The sequence below is a fragment of the Capricornis sumatraensis genome, chromosome 15 (genome assembly GCF_032405125.1).
Source record: "Capricornis sumatraensis isolate serow.1 chromosome 15, serow.2, whole genome shotgun sequence".
Lineage (NCBI taxonomy): Eukaryota > Metazoa > Chordata > Mammalia > Artiodactyla > Bovidae > Capricornis > Capricornis sumatraensis.
In genome coordinates this window covers 54,956,532-54,973,278 of record NC_091083.1, presented here as the reverse complement: position 1 = coordinate 54,973,278, position 16,747 = coordinate 54,956,532, and the positions used below count along the sequence as shown (strand labels likewise).

The 16,747-nt window shown below is 37.9% G+C and overlaps 1 protein-coding gene across 1 annotated transcript in view; it reads right to left on the bottom strand.

The window, feature by feature from the left end:
* Window positions 1-16,747, bottom strand: part of DNAAF9 (dynein axonemal assembly factor 9) — a 169,588-nt gene that overhangs the window by 106,296 nt on the left and 46,545 nt on the right. The window contains exon 7 of the mRNA XM_068986771.1: window positions 8,239-8,316. Coding sequence (XP_068842872.1) covers window positions 8,239-8,316 — 78 coding nt within the window. The remainder of the gene's footprint in view (window positions 1-8,238; window positions 8,317-16,747) is intronic.

The window sequence follows — 16,747 nt, the reverse complement described above, 5'->3', positions numbered from 1 at the left end:
AAGCACTCACCTTGCTTACAGCAGGCATTCTGTTTGCTGCACTAAAATTGACTGTCTGGATCTATGCTCTTTCCTACTCACCCCTTTAAGGATACACAAGTACTCAGACCTATGAACTCTGTGTTAACCATGCAACGACGCTACACCTGGCCTCAGGCATAAAGCACAATGAACCTCTGCTGAGAATACTTAGTGTAAAGAATATTCTCAAGTGTCTTCACTATTTTGATGCCTAGATAATCTATATTTAATTTATGATATATATATATTACATTACATGTAATAAATATTATTTATACTTATTATTTATATTTATCAATATTTATATTATTTATATTTACTATTATTATAGTCAGCAAAAACATGACCGGGAGCTGACTATGGCTCAGATCATGAACTCCTTATTGCCAAATTCAGACTTAAATTGAAGAAAGTAGGGAAAACCACTAGACCATTCAGATATGACCTAAATCAAATCCCTTACCATTATACAGTGGAAGTGAGAAATAGATTTAAGGAACTAGATCTGATAGACAGAGTGCCTGATGAACTATGGACGGAGGTTCATGACATTGTACAGCAGACAGGGATCAAGACCATCCCCAAGAAAAACAAATGCAAAAGAAGCAAAATGGCTTTCTGTAGAGGCCTTGCAAATAGCTGTAAGAAGAGAAGAAAAGCCAAAAGCAAAGGAGAAAAGGAAAGATATACCCATTTGAATGCAGAGTTCCAAAGAATAGCAAGGAGAGATAAGAAAGCCTTCCTCAGTGATCAGTGCAAAGTAACAGAGGAAAATAGAATGGGAAAGACTAGAGATCTCTTCAAGAAAATTAGAGATACAGAGGCAACATCTCATGCAAAGATGGGCTCAATAAAGGGCAGAAATGGTATTGATCTCACAGAAGAAGATGTTAAAAAGAGGTGGCAAGAATACACAGAAGAACTATAAAAAAAAGATCTTCATGTCCCCAATAATCACAGTGGTGTGATCACTCACCTAGAGCCAGACATTCTGGAATGTGAAGTCAAGTTGGCCTTGGGAAACATCACTACGAACAAAGATAGTGGAGGTGATGGAATTCCAGTTGAGCTATTTAAAATCCTGGAAGATGATGCTGTAAAAGTGCTGCATTCAATATGCCGGCAAATTTGGAAAACTCAGCAGTGGCCACAGGACTGGAAAAGTTTGCAGTTTTCATTCCAGTCCCAAAGAAAGGCAATGCCAAAGAATGCTCAAACTACTGCACAATTACACTCATCTCACATGCTAGTGAAGTAATGCTCAAAATTCTCCAAGCCAGGGTTCATCATGAACCACGAACTTCTAGATGTTCAAGTTGGTTTTAGAAAAGGCAGAGGAACCAGAGATCAAATTGCCAACATCCAACGGATCACTGAAAAACCAAGAGAGCTCCAGAAAAACATCCATTTCTGATTTACTGACTATGCCAAAGCCTTTGACTGTGTGGATCACAACAAACTGTAGAAAATTCTGAAAGAGATGGGAATACCAGATCACCTGACCTGCTTCCTGAGAAATCTGTATGCAGGTCAACAAGCAACAGTTAGAACTGGACATGGAACAACAGACTGGTGCCAAATTGGGAAAGGAGTACGTCAAGCCTGTATATTGTCACCCTGCTTATTTAACTTATATACAAAGTACATCATGAGAAATGCTGGACTGGATGAAGCAGAAACTGGAATCAGGACTGCCAGGAGAAATATCAATCACCTCAGATATGCAGATGACACCACCCTTATGTAGAAAGCTATTAAAGACACTCCTGATCAAAGTGAAAGAGAGTGAAAAGGTTGGCTTAAAGTTCAACATTCAGAAAATGAAGATCATGGCATCTGGTCCCATCACTTCATGACAAAGAGATGCGGAAACAGTGGAAACAGTGGCTGACTTTATTTTTCTGGGCTCCCAAATCACTGTAGATGATGACTGCAGCCATGAAATTAAAAGACACTTACTTCTTGGAAGGCAAGTTATGACCAACCTAGATAGCATATTCAAAAGCAGAGACATTACTTTGCCAACAAAGGTCCATCTAGTCAAAGCTATGGTTTTTCCAGTGGTCATGTATGGATGTGAGAGTTGGACTATAAAGAAAGCTGAGTGCCGAAGAAGTGATGCTTTTGAACTGTGGTGTTGGAGAAGACTCTTGGGAGTCCCTTGGACTGCAAGGAGATCCAACCAGTCCATCCTAAAGGAGATCAGTCCTGGGTGTTCACTGGAAGGACTGATGTTGAAGCTGAAACTCCAATACTTTGGCTACCTGATGTGAAGAGCTGACTAATCAGAAAAGACCCTGATGCTGGGAAAGATTGAAGGTAAGAGAAGGGGATGACAGAGGATGAGATGGTTGGATGGCATCACCGACTCAATGGACATGGGTTTGGGTGGACTCTGGAAGTTGGTGATGGACAGGGAGGCCTGGCGTACTGCGGTTCATGGGGTTGCAAAGAGTCGGACACAACTGAGCAATTGAACTGAACTGAATACCACTGTGTACTTCTCTATGCCCATTTTATATATGAGACTGAGGTACTAAACAGTAAAGTGACCTGAGGATGCAATACTAACAACCAGAAAAAGTGAAAATATATCTAGGTGAGAGATACCTAGAGCCTGTATGGTTTCCACCAGACACATTATTCTCAAAACTTTTCCACTTGCATTTGTGGAAATGGATTCTGTGTATGGAGGTAGAATTGGTTTGTTAGATCTGATGATGAAGGGAAAGTTTATCTGCTCAGACTCAAGGCCAAGTTCAGAAGACAGGCCCAGATACATATCAAGGTCAGATAAGCAGCAAAATTCTGTAAAATTGAAGAAATATGTCAGTGCGCTTTTGCCCTTGCCCATTAGGGAAGGACCCTGAACTTCAGACAGGACTCTTGGCCCTAGGCTGGCATCCAGCAGTGTCTGCTCTCAAATAACTTAAAGGGGGAAAAGAAGTTTAATTTCAAGTATTTTTAAGAATTACATTATATAATAAATGTAAGAAAACAAAAATAAGTAAAATAATAATATTTAAAAAATATATAACTGTACAAAAATAATAACCAGTAAGACTACCATCTGAAATTTCTAAGACACACAAATAAAAATTATTTTACAAAGATGGAAATATACTCTACTTTTTTACTTTTCTCACCAAACATATTTTGAACATCTTTCTAAATCAAATCTCAGAGCAGTCTGCATTTTCTCTTTGCGGGATCTGACCAAGAAGCAGGCAGCTGTAGGCAGTCTGGCCATCAAAGACTGGCCAGTGATATTTAAGGCCTAGATGCTAATTCTGACTGTAAGGTTATCAGTCTTAGCAAAGAGAAAACACATATGACCAGAAAAAGTATTTGGATAGTGAAGAGAAAAAGGGTTTTTAAAGAAAACTTTGGAGGCTATGGAGCAGCTGAGCAAGAGATGAGAGGAAAACAAAAAAAGTAGATTTTAAGAGGAAATATAGGGACTTCTCTGGTGGTCCACTGGTTAGGAATCCATCTGCCAATGTAGGGGACACAGATTGACTGCTGGTCTGGGAGGATCCCACATACTGTAGGACAACCACAGTTGAGCCCGTGCACAACTGCTGAGCCTGCTCTAGAATCCACAAGCTGCAGCTGCTAAGCCTGCATGCTCCAACTACTAAGCCCATGCTCCACAATGAGAAGCCACCACAATAAGCCTGCATACTGCAACTGGAGAATAATTGCTTGTAGCAATTACAGAAAGCCTGAAAACAGCAACAAAGACCCAGTACAGCCAAAAATAGATAAATTTAAAATGAACAGGTAATATGGGTATGGATTGGCTCCCTTTTTTTATAATATTTTATCAGCACAAGCCAGGACTGAAATTGCATTTTAACTTCTTTTGGTTGTTGGATTTGAATTTTATTAGCACATGTAGATTCACCTCAGAGATCCCTTTACAAATTTATGGTCATTTTCATACATATTTATCATACTTAGGGTTTACTGAAGCTCCTGAATTTGTGGACTGGTGTATTTCATCAATTTAGAAAGTTTTTGGATATTATCAACTTAAATTTATTGCCCGATTTTCTCTCTACTCTCCCTTCTGGGACTCCAATTATACTTGGACTCCAATGATTTACTATGTACATCATCTGACACTGTTTGGCAGATACTGGATACTGTGCTCTGCCCTTTTTGTTCTTTTTCTCTCTGTCCTTCAGTTTAGAAACTTTCTATTGACTTATCTTCAAGTTCACTGAACTTTTCTTCATTGGTGTCTAATTTAATAAATTAGCCAACTTAATAAATCCCCCATTTTAATACCCTACATTTTTCATTTCTAGCATTTTCATTTGGTTCTTTTTATAGCTGTCAGGTCTCTGTTAAAATTCCTCATCTCTTCACATATGCTGTCCCATTTTCTTCCAGACTGTTTAGGACTTTCATCAATCATTTAAACTCCCCATTGGTCAATTCTAACATCTGGGTCTACTTCTATTGACTATTTCCTTTCTTGACCACATATCAAATTTTCTTGCTTCTTATCTTATAATTTAAAAAAAACCCATATGCCAGATGTTTCGCATAAAAGAACAGTAAAACCTGACGTAAATACCACTCATCTCTAAGAAAGGGCCACTAGATCCCTCTCTTTCAATAGGTCACTAAAGCAGAGAACTAAGTTAATCTGATCTGTAATTGATCAAGGCCTGGATCTTGTAACATTTGTTCAGTTCAGTTCAGTCGCTCAGTCGTGTCCGACTGTTTGCAACCCCATGAATGGCAGCATGCCAGGCCTCCCTGTCCATCACCATCTCCCGGAGTTCACTCAAACTCATGTCCATCGAGTCGGTGATGCCATCCAGCCATCTCATCCTCTGTCGTCCCCTTCTCCTCCTGCCCCCAATCCCTCCCAGCATCAGAGACTTTTCCAATGAGTCTACTCTTCGCATGAGGTGGCCAAAGTACTGGAGTTTCAGCTTCAGCATCATTCCTTCCAAAGAACACCCAGGACCGATCTCCTTCAGAATGGACTGGTTGGATCTCCTTGCAGTCCAAGGGACTCTCAAGAGTCTTCTCCAACACCACAGTTCAAAAGCATCAATTCTTCAGTGCTCAGCTTTCTTCACAGTCCAACTCTCACATCCATACATGACCGCTGGAAAAACCATAGCCTTGACTAGATGGACCTTTGTTGGCAAAGTAATGTCTCTGCTTTTCAATATGCTATCTAGGTTGGTCATAACTTTCCTTCCAACGAGTAAGCGTCTTTTAATTTCATGGCTGCAGTCACCATCTGCAGTGATTTTGGAGCCCCCAAAAATAAAGTCTGACACTTTTTCCACTGTTTCCCCATCTATTTCCCATGAAGTGATGGGACCAGATGCCATGATCTTCGTTTTCTGAATGTTGAACTTTAAGCCAACTTTTTCACTCTCCTCTTTCACTTTCATCAAGAGGCTTTTTAGTTCCTCTTCACTTTCTGCCATAAGGGTGGTGTCATCTGCATATTTGAGGTGATTGATATTTCTCCCAGCAATCTTGATTCCAGCTGGTGCTTCTTCCAGCCCAGTGTTTCTCATGATGTATTCTGCATTTGGTTTAAATTCAAACTTTGATAGTGATTTCGCTCAGAGAACCTTCTGGAAATCTCTTTTCATTTCACAGCTAAGCTATCGGCTTTAGGAATTACGGACAATCTCTCCCTGCTTTACAAGCTGGCTATCAGCTTTTTGGGTGGCTAAGAAGTTCTCTTTGCTCTCCAGTCCCTTGGTTCTGTGTATGTAAAGAGATCCTTGTCTTGCTGCCTGTCCCTAGCCTTAAAAGGGCAGCTGCTTGTAACTTGCGAAGACTTGAAATGCTGCCAAAGGGTTGCTCTCAGCTCTCATCTCTAATCCAGGCTATAGTTGAGTATCAAGTGCTTCAGGCAAGATGGGTGGACTAACCTCAACACTTGTGAAGACCTATGGTATAGAGATGAGGGTAAGTGTTGACTCACTCACATATAGCCATTAAAAGGCCTTTAAAAGGTCAACTGATTTTTACTGATCCCTGTGTATGGTAAATTTCTCTTCCTCATGCTGTTTCACCAAAAATTAGAACAGCATCCTACGAAGGGCCCTATTTTTCAGAAACAGAGTTCTTTGTGGTTTCTTTGCCTCTTCAGCTCTCTAATTGATTTTAAACTATTATTTTGCTGCATATTCAGATTGTTTGGTTGTTAGGATGAGAAGAATGGTCTCCTTTGATTTTCTATATCCCTAACTTGGAGGGAAAAAATCATGGTCATTTTTATTTCTTATTTTATGAACAGCCAATTCTGGTTGTCTTCCAGTTCCCCACCACTGTATTTTTCTTACCAACTGGTAACAGCTCTCCATAATGTAGTGGGTATAAATACACTCAATCATATTTTGGTATAAGAAATACCATCTTACTTTATTCTTTCTAAATAAAACTAAATCTAGCTCTGAGCCCTCACTCTTCCTCTTAGATGGGAAGTCCACCCTCAGACATTAAAAGGGTTTCCTTTCACTTCTTCAAGATACCATCTAAGCATATGTAGCTCACTGGAAATTAGAGAACTATGAAAGGGTTTAGTCTACAGTTCATGATGATTACTGCTGTTGCTTCTTCAGTTGCATGTCACTGCTGTTCTAGGTGTAATTATAGATGTTCTCCGGGTGGTCCTATTCCACTGACTATAGAGATGATTGCAGTGTTCTCAAAACTACAATGCTATGCCTAGTCTCCATGTGTGACCTACAGCTCCCTCCTATTTAGGGCACTGCATACAAGTGGGGCATGGCTCCCAGATACTTTGCAGAAATTCCTAAATAACTTATTACTCTTAGTTGTCAGTACTTAAATTTTCTTTATCATTCTTAGTCTTTTTTTCCCCTTCCTTTTTTTTTTTGGCTCGTGGGATCTATTTCCCTGACCAAGAACTGAACTCGGGCCCCCAGAAGTAGAAGTGTAGAGTCCTAATCACTGGACGACTAGGTAAATCCCATCATTCTTACACTTCTAATGTTATAAATTTTTTCACTTTTTCCCATAATTAGCCACACCATGGACTGATGATGATGATGACAATTAGGTCTTTTTAGAGAACAAAAGTTCAGGTTTTATTTTTCTCTTATATTCCTACGTTACTAGAAATGTTTAAATAGAATGGATGTTCAATTTTATCTAATGTCTTTTTGGCGTCTATGGAATCATCATAAATGGTTCCAAGGAGAAAAATTAGTACAGTGATTACATTAACAGATTTCTGGTATTAAACTAAATATTAAACGCTTAATATACCCTATTTCATCATAGAATGTTCTTTTAGTTCTTTTAGTATGATACTATTTGCTGACACTTTACTTAAAATATACACATTGATATTTGTAAGTGAAACTGATGTGTAGTTTTCATTATTTGAATTGTTTTTGTCTTTGGAATTATTTGGGGTCTTACTTTGACAGTTAATATCATTAAAAGGCTACATTTAAGCTGTTCTTTTTCCATGGATATCCATCCATGACTGCTGAGAGATACTACTGAGCTGTTTAAACAAGTACCATCAATATTTTAGTTTTGTTTGTTGCTCCTTGTTACAAATTGTTTTGCCCATCGTGAATTTTTTTCTTCAAAGTTCAGACAAAAAATTAATGCCTGATCCTTTAATCTAGGAGTCAGCAAATTACAGCCTGTTGGCAGACCATTTATTTTTGTAAGTTTCCCTGGAATACAGACATAACCATTCATTAAAGCATTGCCTACAATGGTATTGTTGAATAGTTCAAACAAAGACACAGGGCTCACAAGGTCTAAAATGCTATTATCCACCTCTTAACAGAAAAACGCTGCCAACCCCTAATACTTAATTCCTTTAAGACATATCCTAACTTCTTAGTCTTTTCATTAGATCTTTTCATTCAGAGAAGGCATCCTCTGGACTGTGTTTCTAAAGTCTAGCCCAACAGAAAGAATGTCTTTAGGTGAAAACCTAAACCTTGAACAAGGCAGGGAGCCTTGGTTTCATCTTAGGTGGTTTCTCAGAGTTAAAGAGGCCATATCTCTTTTCTAGGTCCTCTTTCACTCCCAAGGAGTTCAAGATAACAATCAAGGAAGAAACTGCTCAATTCTTTAACTAAATGCAAACTAAAATATATTCTGCATCTCTACAAGTTAAATATCATTAGTAGGTTACTGAGCTGGTTATAATATATATATGTCAAATACAGTGTGGCTCTTTACCTCGGAAAGCAAACTCTCCAGGGACACAGGATCCATCTTGCTGTAGACATTCCATAGATTCAAACTCACATCTTGCAACTGTAATACAAGGGGGAAAACACTGAAATAACTGAGTCAGTATCATTAGGACAATCAGAATTATTTTCTGACAGTTAGAAATGGTTTTCTTGGTGAATAATATATCAAAACTTCGTCAATTATCAGAACCTATACATACTTGATAAATGTGTCCCATTGAAGGAAATTATCTTTTCAGATTCAGAGACTTTAGTATATCTTTTGAATATCATTGATGGGCAAATACATATACACATACAAATATACATACAAATATATTTTGAAATCACTTAAAATAAAACTTTAATTAGAATAATATATTCTTACAGTTTAAAAAAATCAAGTACTAGTACTAAAGGCCTGTAATGAAAAAATTTTAATCCCTACTTCAATCTTCCATAAACTGCCACTTGTCTCAATCCTCAGAGGCAACCACTTTGAAGTCTTTTAATGTTTTCTTTCTGGTAATTACTTCCATATTTTGATATAAGCATCTACCACTATCTCTTCATTTTCAATTCAGAAATTAAATACTGACTTATCACAAAGATGTAGCTCTGCTATACTTATCCCCATTCTCACTTTTTCTCACACACATACCTAATACCATGATATGACTTTTCTGGCTATACTAGTAGTTATTATTTATAATATTAAAGATATATATGTAATATATATATAAAATTTACTGCACGCCTAGTACATACCATACTCCTATTTACTTTCTTAAACAAATTTCGTTTTTCCAAAAGCTACCAACAGCTGTTTTTTTTTACTTGTATTATTAAAAAAAAAATCAATCCTAAATTTTTTTCTACCTTCCCCACTTAATTTGCTCACAGTTAATCTCCTTACACTAGTTTCTCAATAGCAACACTACTGTAATTTGGGGGCCAGTTATTTCTTTGATGTGAGGGGATGCCCTTGCATCGTCTTGTGCAACATCCTCGGTCTCTTACTCACTGGATGCCTGTAACAATAACCCTCCCTGTCTAGGCAAATCAAAAGCATGTCCAAATATTGGGGGGAGGAGAGGGATGAGACAGCAAAATCATTCCAATTGAGAACTACTGGTTTAAAGATATCAGATAATCTATCTCTTTCTTCCAGCTTCATTCTGAGGCTCTCACATGATGGATTTGATCCTGTGGCTTAATTTGTCTCTTCCTTGGCTGACTTCCTTGTATGTTAGAGCACATCCTTCAATAGCTTTCTAAGAAAAGATTAATGGAAGGAAAAATTTTTTTTGAGTTTTAAAATGTCTTTATTCTGTCCTATGACTGATTTGGCAATCACTGATGTTCTTTCTAGTCAGCAGAAACAAGACCAAGAACTGAATATGGCTCAGATCATGAACTCCTTATTGCCAAATTCAGACTTAAATTGAAGAAAGTGGGAAAAACCACTAGACCATTCAGGTGTGTGGAAAGAAGAGAAGCAAAAAGCAAAGGAGAAAAGGAAGACAGACACATTTGAATGCAGAGTTTCAAAGAATAGCAAGGAGAGATAAGAAAGCCTTCCTCAGTGATCAATCCAAAGAAACAGAGGAAAACAATAGAGTGGGAAAGACTAGAGATCTTTTCAAGAAAATTAGAGATACCAAGGGAACATTTGATGCAAAGATGGGCTCAATGAAGGACAGAAATGGTATGAACCTAACAAAAGCAGAAGATATTAAAAAGAGGTGGCAAGAATATACAGAAGTAGTACACAAAAAAGATCTTCATGACCCAGATAACCACAAATGTGGGTTCACTCCGGGAGTTGGTGATGGACAGGGAGGCCTGTTGTGCTCTGGTTCATGGGGTCACAAAGAGTTGGACATGACTGAGCCACTGAACTGAACTGATGCTCTTTCCATTCTTTTGGATTCTTCAGTCTCTCTGTGCTTCATTCACCTTGGATGGTTTCCACTGCTATGGCTTCAAAATCATTAATCTTCTTTGGCAGGGTCTAAGTAAATGTTACTGCCATCTAGTATATTTTTCATCTTAGATATTGCAATTTTCACTTCTAGAAGTTCTATCTGGGTCCTTTTTATATTTTCTATTTGTTTAACCCATTCAATCTTTCCTCTAGCTTCTAGAGCATATGGAATACAATGAGAATAACTGTTTTATGCCCTTGTCTGCTAATTCTAACATTTCGGTCCATTTCAGGTCAATTTTGATTGACTGATTACCTTATTATCAGTCATATATTCCCACTTACCTGTAAACTGATAATCTTTGGATGCCAGACACTGTGAATTTTACCTTGTTGGATACCAGGTATTTTCACATTCCTACATATATTCTTGTGCTTTATTCTGGAATGCAGTTACTTTAGAACAGTTTGATCCTTTCAGGTCTTACTTTTATAAATTGTTAGGAGGGTCCAGAGCAGTGCTCATACTAGGGCTGATTATTCCCCACTTACTGAGACAAAACCCTGCTGAAAACTTTATCCAATGCTCCTTATGAATTATGCATTTTTTGAGTCTAACTGGTGGGAACAGGCACTATTCCCAGCTCTGAGCATGCATCAGAACTGTTCTGGAATAATTTCACCTGTTTTTTTCTTCCTCCAGCTTCAGTGGTTAAATCACACAAGAGCACATATATCAATACTCTGTTGAATACTTGGGATGTCAGAGGAGGAGGAAAGAGGAATCTTCACAGATCTTGGGAGTTCTGTTTTTGGGGAAATCTTTCCTCTTTAGTACTCTAGATGCTTTGGTCTCATCAGAATCTTAGCGGCATCTACTCAGCTCAAGAAGTACATTGGGATCTACCTGGCTACCCCCTTCCTATGCCATGGCCTGGAAATTTTCTCAAAGTACAGTTGATCCTTGAGTGACATGGCTGTTAATGCTAACATGGGAGAATCGACGCTCTCTGCAGATGAAAAGCCACGTATAAAGCTTACAGTCAGCCCTCTGTAAAAGCAATTCTGCATTCATGGTTCTGTGTCAGTGGATTCACCTCACTGTGGATCACGTATTATAGTATTTACCACTGAAAAAAAATAAATCTCTGTGTAAGTGAACCTATGCAGTTCAAACTCCTATTTTGTTGAAGGTCAACTGTAGTAAGCTAGGACAATCCTGGGGTTCACCTTGTCTATTTCTCTCTCTCAAGGGAATTACCTCCTTGCCAGATGTCTAGTGTCTTGAAAACCATTTTTATCATGTTTAATGTTAGTTTAATGTTTGTTTGTTTTGGTTGGGGAAGGAGAGAAATCAAATTTCTGTTGTCTTATTGTACAAGACTAATTTTTTCTGCCTGGAAGCTTTTTATGATATTAATTCTTTTTGTTTAAAAAAAGCACAGACAGATTTAAACTTTTTTAAAAATCTCACTGATGCTTGCTAAGCAATTTAATTTAAAAGCTTTTGTTTCTCATTATCACTGGAAATGTTTACTTCTATTTTTAAGTTTCCTCCCTTCTGGTATCTCTGTTCTATCCTTCTAGACCTCCTACTTAACGGATATCAAACCTCATGGATAAGTTCTCTTAAGATTTTAAAGTTTTTTTCTCATATTTTCTTTTATTTCTAAAGTTTTTAATTTTGAGATTTTCCTAACTTTACCCTCCCAATTTCTCTGTTAATTTTATCACTTATAACTTCCCAGAGCTCATATTTTCCTTATATTCATTTATCACAAAATAACTCTTGTTCTATGGTAATCAAATCTTACATTTCTCCAGGCATCCTAAACAGAGTTTTATATCTTAACTTTCCCCCTGTATCTTAAATTATCTTTGTGTCATATTAAGAATTTTTTGAAAGTCTTGAGTTTTTCTTTCAAATTACAGGTGATTTACTCCAATGTGTGGTGAGTTTTCACTGCCTGTTTATATTTTCAAAAAAATGTTGATGGGAAGCTTTCTGCTCTTAGCAGAGCTTATCAAGTACCAGTAAGTTCTGTAGCAGAGTAGACATGTAAGAGGCAGTTATAGGATCTCTACTCCCTCATACTCTAAATACCAAAATGTAGAGAGCTTTACTCTCAGGCATCAAAAGCTACACTACCCAATTTGTTACCTTTGTTTTCCAGTTTCCATAAAGAAACTCCACCCACTCACTGTGTTCCTTGTCTTTCCTACTAAGGAGGTGGCAGTTGGTAAATGTCTGGTTGCTTGTCACTCTGCGAGGTGGGAAGGACAACACACACTATTACATAACCTTCACTTTTGATATCACCATTTTCCATTCTCTATCCTCCATTTTATTATCTTCTTCCTCATTGATTTAACCTATTTGGCTCCTTTCTCTATAATGAGCAACAGTTTTACAAATGTGCCAACTGATGAGATTTTTGAGGTACCGAACTTGATTTCCATTTTTTAAATTTATTTGATATTGAAGTACAGTTGATGTACAAAATTATATAACTTACAGGTATACAATACAGTGATTCACAACTTGAAAGGTTATACTACATTTATAGTTATAAAATACTGGCTATATTCCCTGTGTTGTACAATTCAACTCTGTAGCTTATCTTCAATATAACAGTTTGTACCTCTCATTCCCCTACCCCTATACTGCCTTCCCCTACTTCCCTGTTCCCTCTGGTAACCACTAGTTAGTTTGTTGTACCTGTGGGTCTGTTTCTTTTCCATTTTATTCATAGTAGTGTTGTATTTTTCAGATTGCACATATAAGTGATACCATAAGTGCCTGTCTTTGACTTACTTCATTCAGTTTAATACCCTCCCAAGTGCACCCATGTTGTTGCAAATTTTCATTTTTTATGGTTAAGCAGTATTCCACTGTATATATACACACATACATACATATACCATATCTTCTTTCCATTCTTCTATTGATCAACACTTAGGTGGTTTCCATATACTGACAATGGGCTTCCCAGGTGGCACTAGTGGTAAAGAACCTGCCTCCCAGTGGAGGAGACATAAGAGCTGCAGGTTCTATCTCTGGATCAGGAAGATACCCTGGAGGAGGGCATGGCAACCCACTCTAGTATTCTTGCCTGGAGAATCCCCATGGACAGAGGAGCCTGGTGGGCTACTGTCCATAGGGTCACAAAGAATCAGACACGACTGAAGTGACTTAGCACACGTATATTGACAACTGTAAATAATGTTGCTATGAACGTTAGGGTGCATGTATTGAGTCAGCGGTTTGGGTTTACAACTAAATAATGTTGCTATGAACGTTAGGGTGCATGTATTGAGTTAGCGGTTTGGGTTTACAACTGTAAATAATGTTGCTATGAACGTTGGGATGCATGTATTGAGTTACTGGTTTGGGGTTTACATATACATGTACATATATATATAACCCAGTAGTTACCTAGGAGTGGAACTGCTGGGTTATATGGTAGTTGTATTTTTAGCTTTTTGAGGAACTTCCATACTGTTTTCCACAGTGACTGCACCAATTTATATTCCTACCAACAGTGTATGTTATGTTCCCATTTCTCTACATCCTCACCAACATTTGTGTTCTTTTTGATGTCATGCTGACAAATAAGAGGTGAAATCTCATTACGGTTTTGATTTGCATTTCCCTGGTGACTAGTTGATGTTGAGCACCTTTTCACATGCTTGTTGGCCATCTGTACGTCTTCTTTGGTTAAAGTCTCTTTAGGTCTTCTACCCATTTTTGGATTTTTTCTTTTATGTGGAGTTCTATGAGCTGTTTATGTATTTTGGATATTAACTCTTATCAACCGTATCATCTGCAAGTATCTTCTCCTATTCACAAGGTTGTCTTTATTTTGTGGATGGTTTCCTTTGCTGGGCAAAAGATTTTAAGATTAATTAGGCCCAATTTCTCTATTTTTGCTTTTATTTTCCTCACTTTAGGAGGCAGATCCAAAAACCTATTGCCACAATTAATGTAAGAGTGTTCTGCCTAGGTTTTCCTCTAGTTTGTTTCCAGTCTCACACTTAGGTCTTTAATCCACTTTATTTTTGTATATGGTATTAGAGAATGTTCTAATTTCATACTTTTACACACAACTGTTCAGTTTTCCCTATTATCTACTGAAAAGACTGTCCTTTCTCCATTGTATATTCTTGCCTCTTTTGTTGTAGATTAACTGACCTTAAGTGCATGGATTTAATGCTGAGCTCTCTATTGTGTTTCATTGATCTGTGTGTGTATGTCAGTATTAAGACATACTGCTATTATTACTGTAGTTTTGTAGTACAGTCTGAAGTCAGGGACTGTGACCCTTCCAGCTCTCTTTCTCAAGACCATTTTGGCTATTTGGGGTATTTTGTATTTTCATACTGGTGGCTCAGACGGTAAAGTGTCTGTCTACAATGCGGGAGACCTGGGTTCGAGCCCTGGATTGGGAAGATCCCCTGGAGAAGGAAATGGCAATCCACTCCAGTACTGTTGCCTGGAAAATCCCATGGACAGAGGAGCCTGGTACGCTACAGTTTATGGGGTCGCAAAGAGTTGGACACGACTGAGCGACTTCACTTCTACAAATTTTAGAAATATTTGTTCTACTTCTGTGAAAGACACTGGTATTCTGACAAGGATTACATTGAACCTGTATACTGCCTTGGATAAGTATAGTCATTTTAACAATATTAATTCTTCCAATCAAAGAACATAGTATATTTTTCCATTTGTGTTGTATTTAATTTGCTTCACCAATGTCTGTTTCCTGAGTTCTTTTATCTCCTGAGGTACATTTATTCCTAAGTATTTCATTCTTTTTGATGAGATGGTAAATGGGATTGTTTCCTTAATTTCTCTTTGTGATAGTTAACTGTTAGTATATGGAAATGCAACAGATTTTTGTGTATTAATTTTGTATCCTGCAACTTCACCAGCTTCACTGATGAGCTCTAGTAGATTTCTGGTAGCATCTGCAGGATTTTCTACATAGAGAACTATGTTATCTGCAAACAGTGACAGCTTTACTTCTTCCTTTCCAATCTTGATTCCTTGTTTTTGGTCATGTATGGCCTTTATTATGTTGAGGTATGCTCCCTCAGTGTGCACTTTCTGGAGGTTTTTCTTAAATCATAAACAGATGTTGAATTTTGTTAAAAGCCTTTTCTGCATCTACTGAGATGACTTTTTTTTTTTCAGGTTGTTAATGTGATGTATCACACTGATTGATGTACGGATACTGAAAATTTCCAGTGATAGGTCCTATGTGATCATGATGCAGGATCCTTTAAATGTGCTTTGCATTCAACTGAAAATTTTGTTGACAATTTCTACACCTATGTTCATCACTAATATCGGCCTGTTATTTTCTTCTTCTGTGACATCTTAGTCTAGTTTTGCTATTAGGTGATGCTGGCCTCAGAGAATGATTCTGGAAGTGTTCTTTCTCTGCAATCTTTTGGAATAGCTTCAGAAGGATAGGTGTTAACTCTTGGTATGTTTGGTATAACTTACCTGTGAAGACATCTGGTCCTGTTCTATTATTTTCTGGAAGGTGTTTGTGTGTGGTTTTTTATTTTTGGACTGATTAATTAATACTGATAACTGGTTTGTTCATATTTTTCATTTCTTAGGAGACTGTATCATTCTAAGAATTGGTCCATTTCTTCTAGTTTGTTCACTTTACTGGTATGTGGTTGTTGTAGTGGTCTCTCATGATCCTCTGTATTTCTGTGGTGTTGGTTGTCACCTCCTTTTCATTTCTCACATTACTGATCTGGACCCTCTCCCTTTTTTTCTTGATGCATCTGGTTAAAGACGCAACAATTTTATTTTTTCAAAGAGCCAGGTTTTAGTTTAACTGATCTTTCCTATTTTATTTTGTCTCTATTTCATTTAGTTCTGCTGTCTTTATGATTTTTTTCCTTCTACTTACTTTGGGATTTGTTTGTTGTTCTTTCTATAGTTCCTTTAGCTGTAAGGTGGGCTTCCCTGATAGTTCAGACAGTAAAGCGTCTGCCTGCAATGCGGGAGACCTGGGTTCGATCCCTCGGTCGGGAAGATCCCTAGAGAAGGAAATGGCAACCCACTCCAGTACACCTGCCTGGAAAATTCCATGGATGGAGGAGCCTGGTAGGCTACAGTCCACAGGATCGCAAAGAGTCGGACACGACTCAGCAGTTTCACTCACACTGGTAGGTTGTTTGAGATTTATATTGTTTCCTGAAGTAAGCTTGTTTTGGTACAAACTTCCCTCTTAGAACTGTTTTTGCTGTATCCCATAGATATTGATGGCTCAGATAGTAAAGAATTTGCCTTCAAGGCAGGAAACCCACGTTTGATCCCTGAGTCAGGAAGATCCCTGGAGAAGGAAATGACTACCAACTCCAGTATTCTTGCCTGGAAAATTCCACGGACAAAGAAGCCTAGCAAACTATACAGTCCATGGGGTTGCAAAGAGTCAGACATCACTGAGCGACTGACACTTTCACTATAGATACTGAGGTTTCCCAGGTGGCGCTAGTGGTAAAAAACCTGCCTGCCAGTGCAGGAGACAAAAGAGACACTGGAGGAAAGCACGGCAACCCA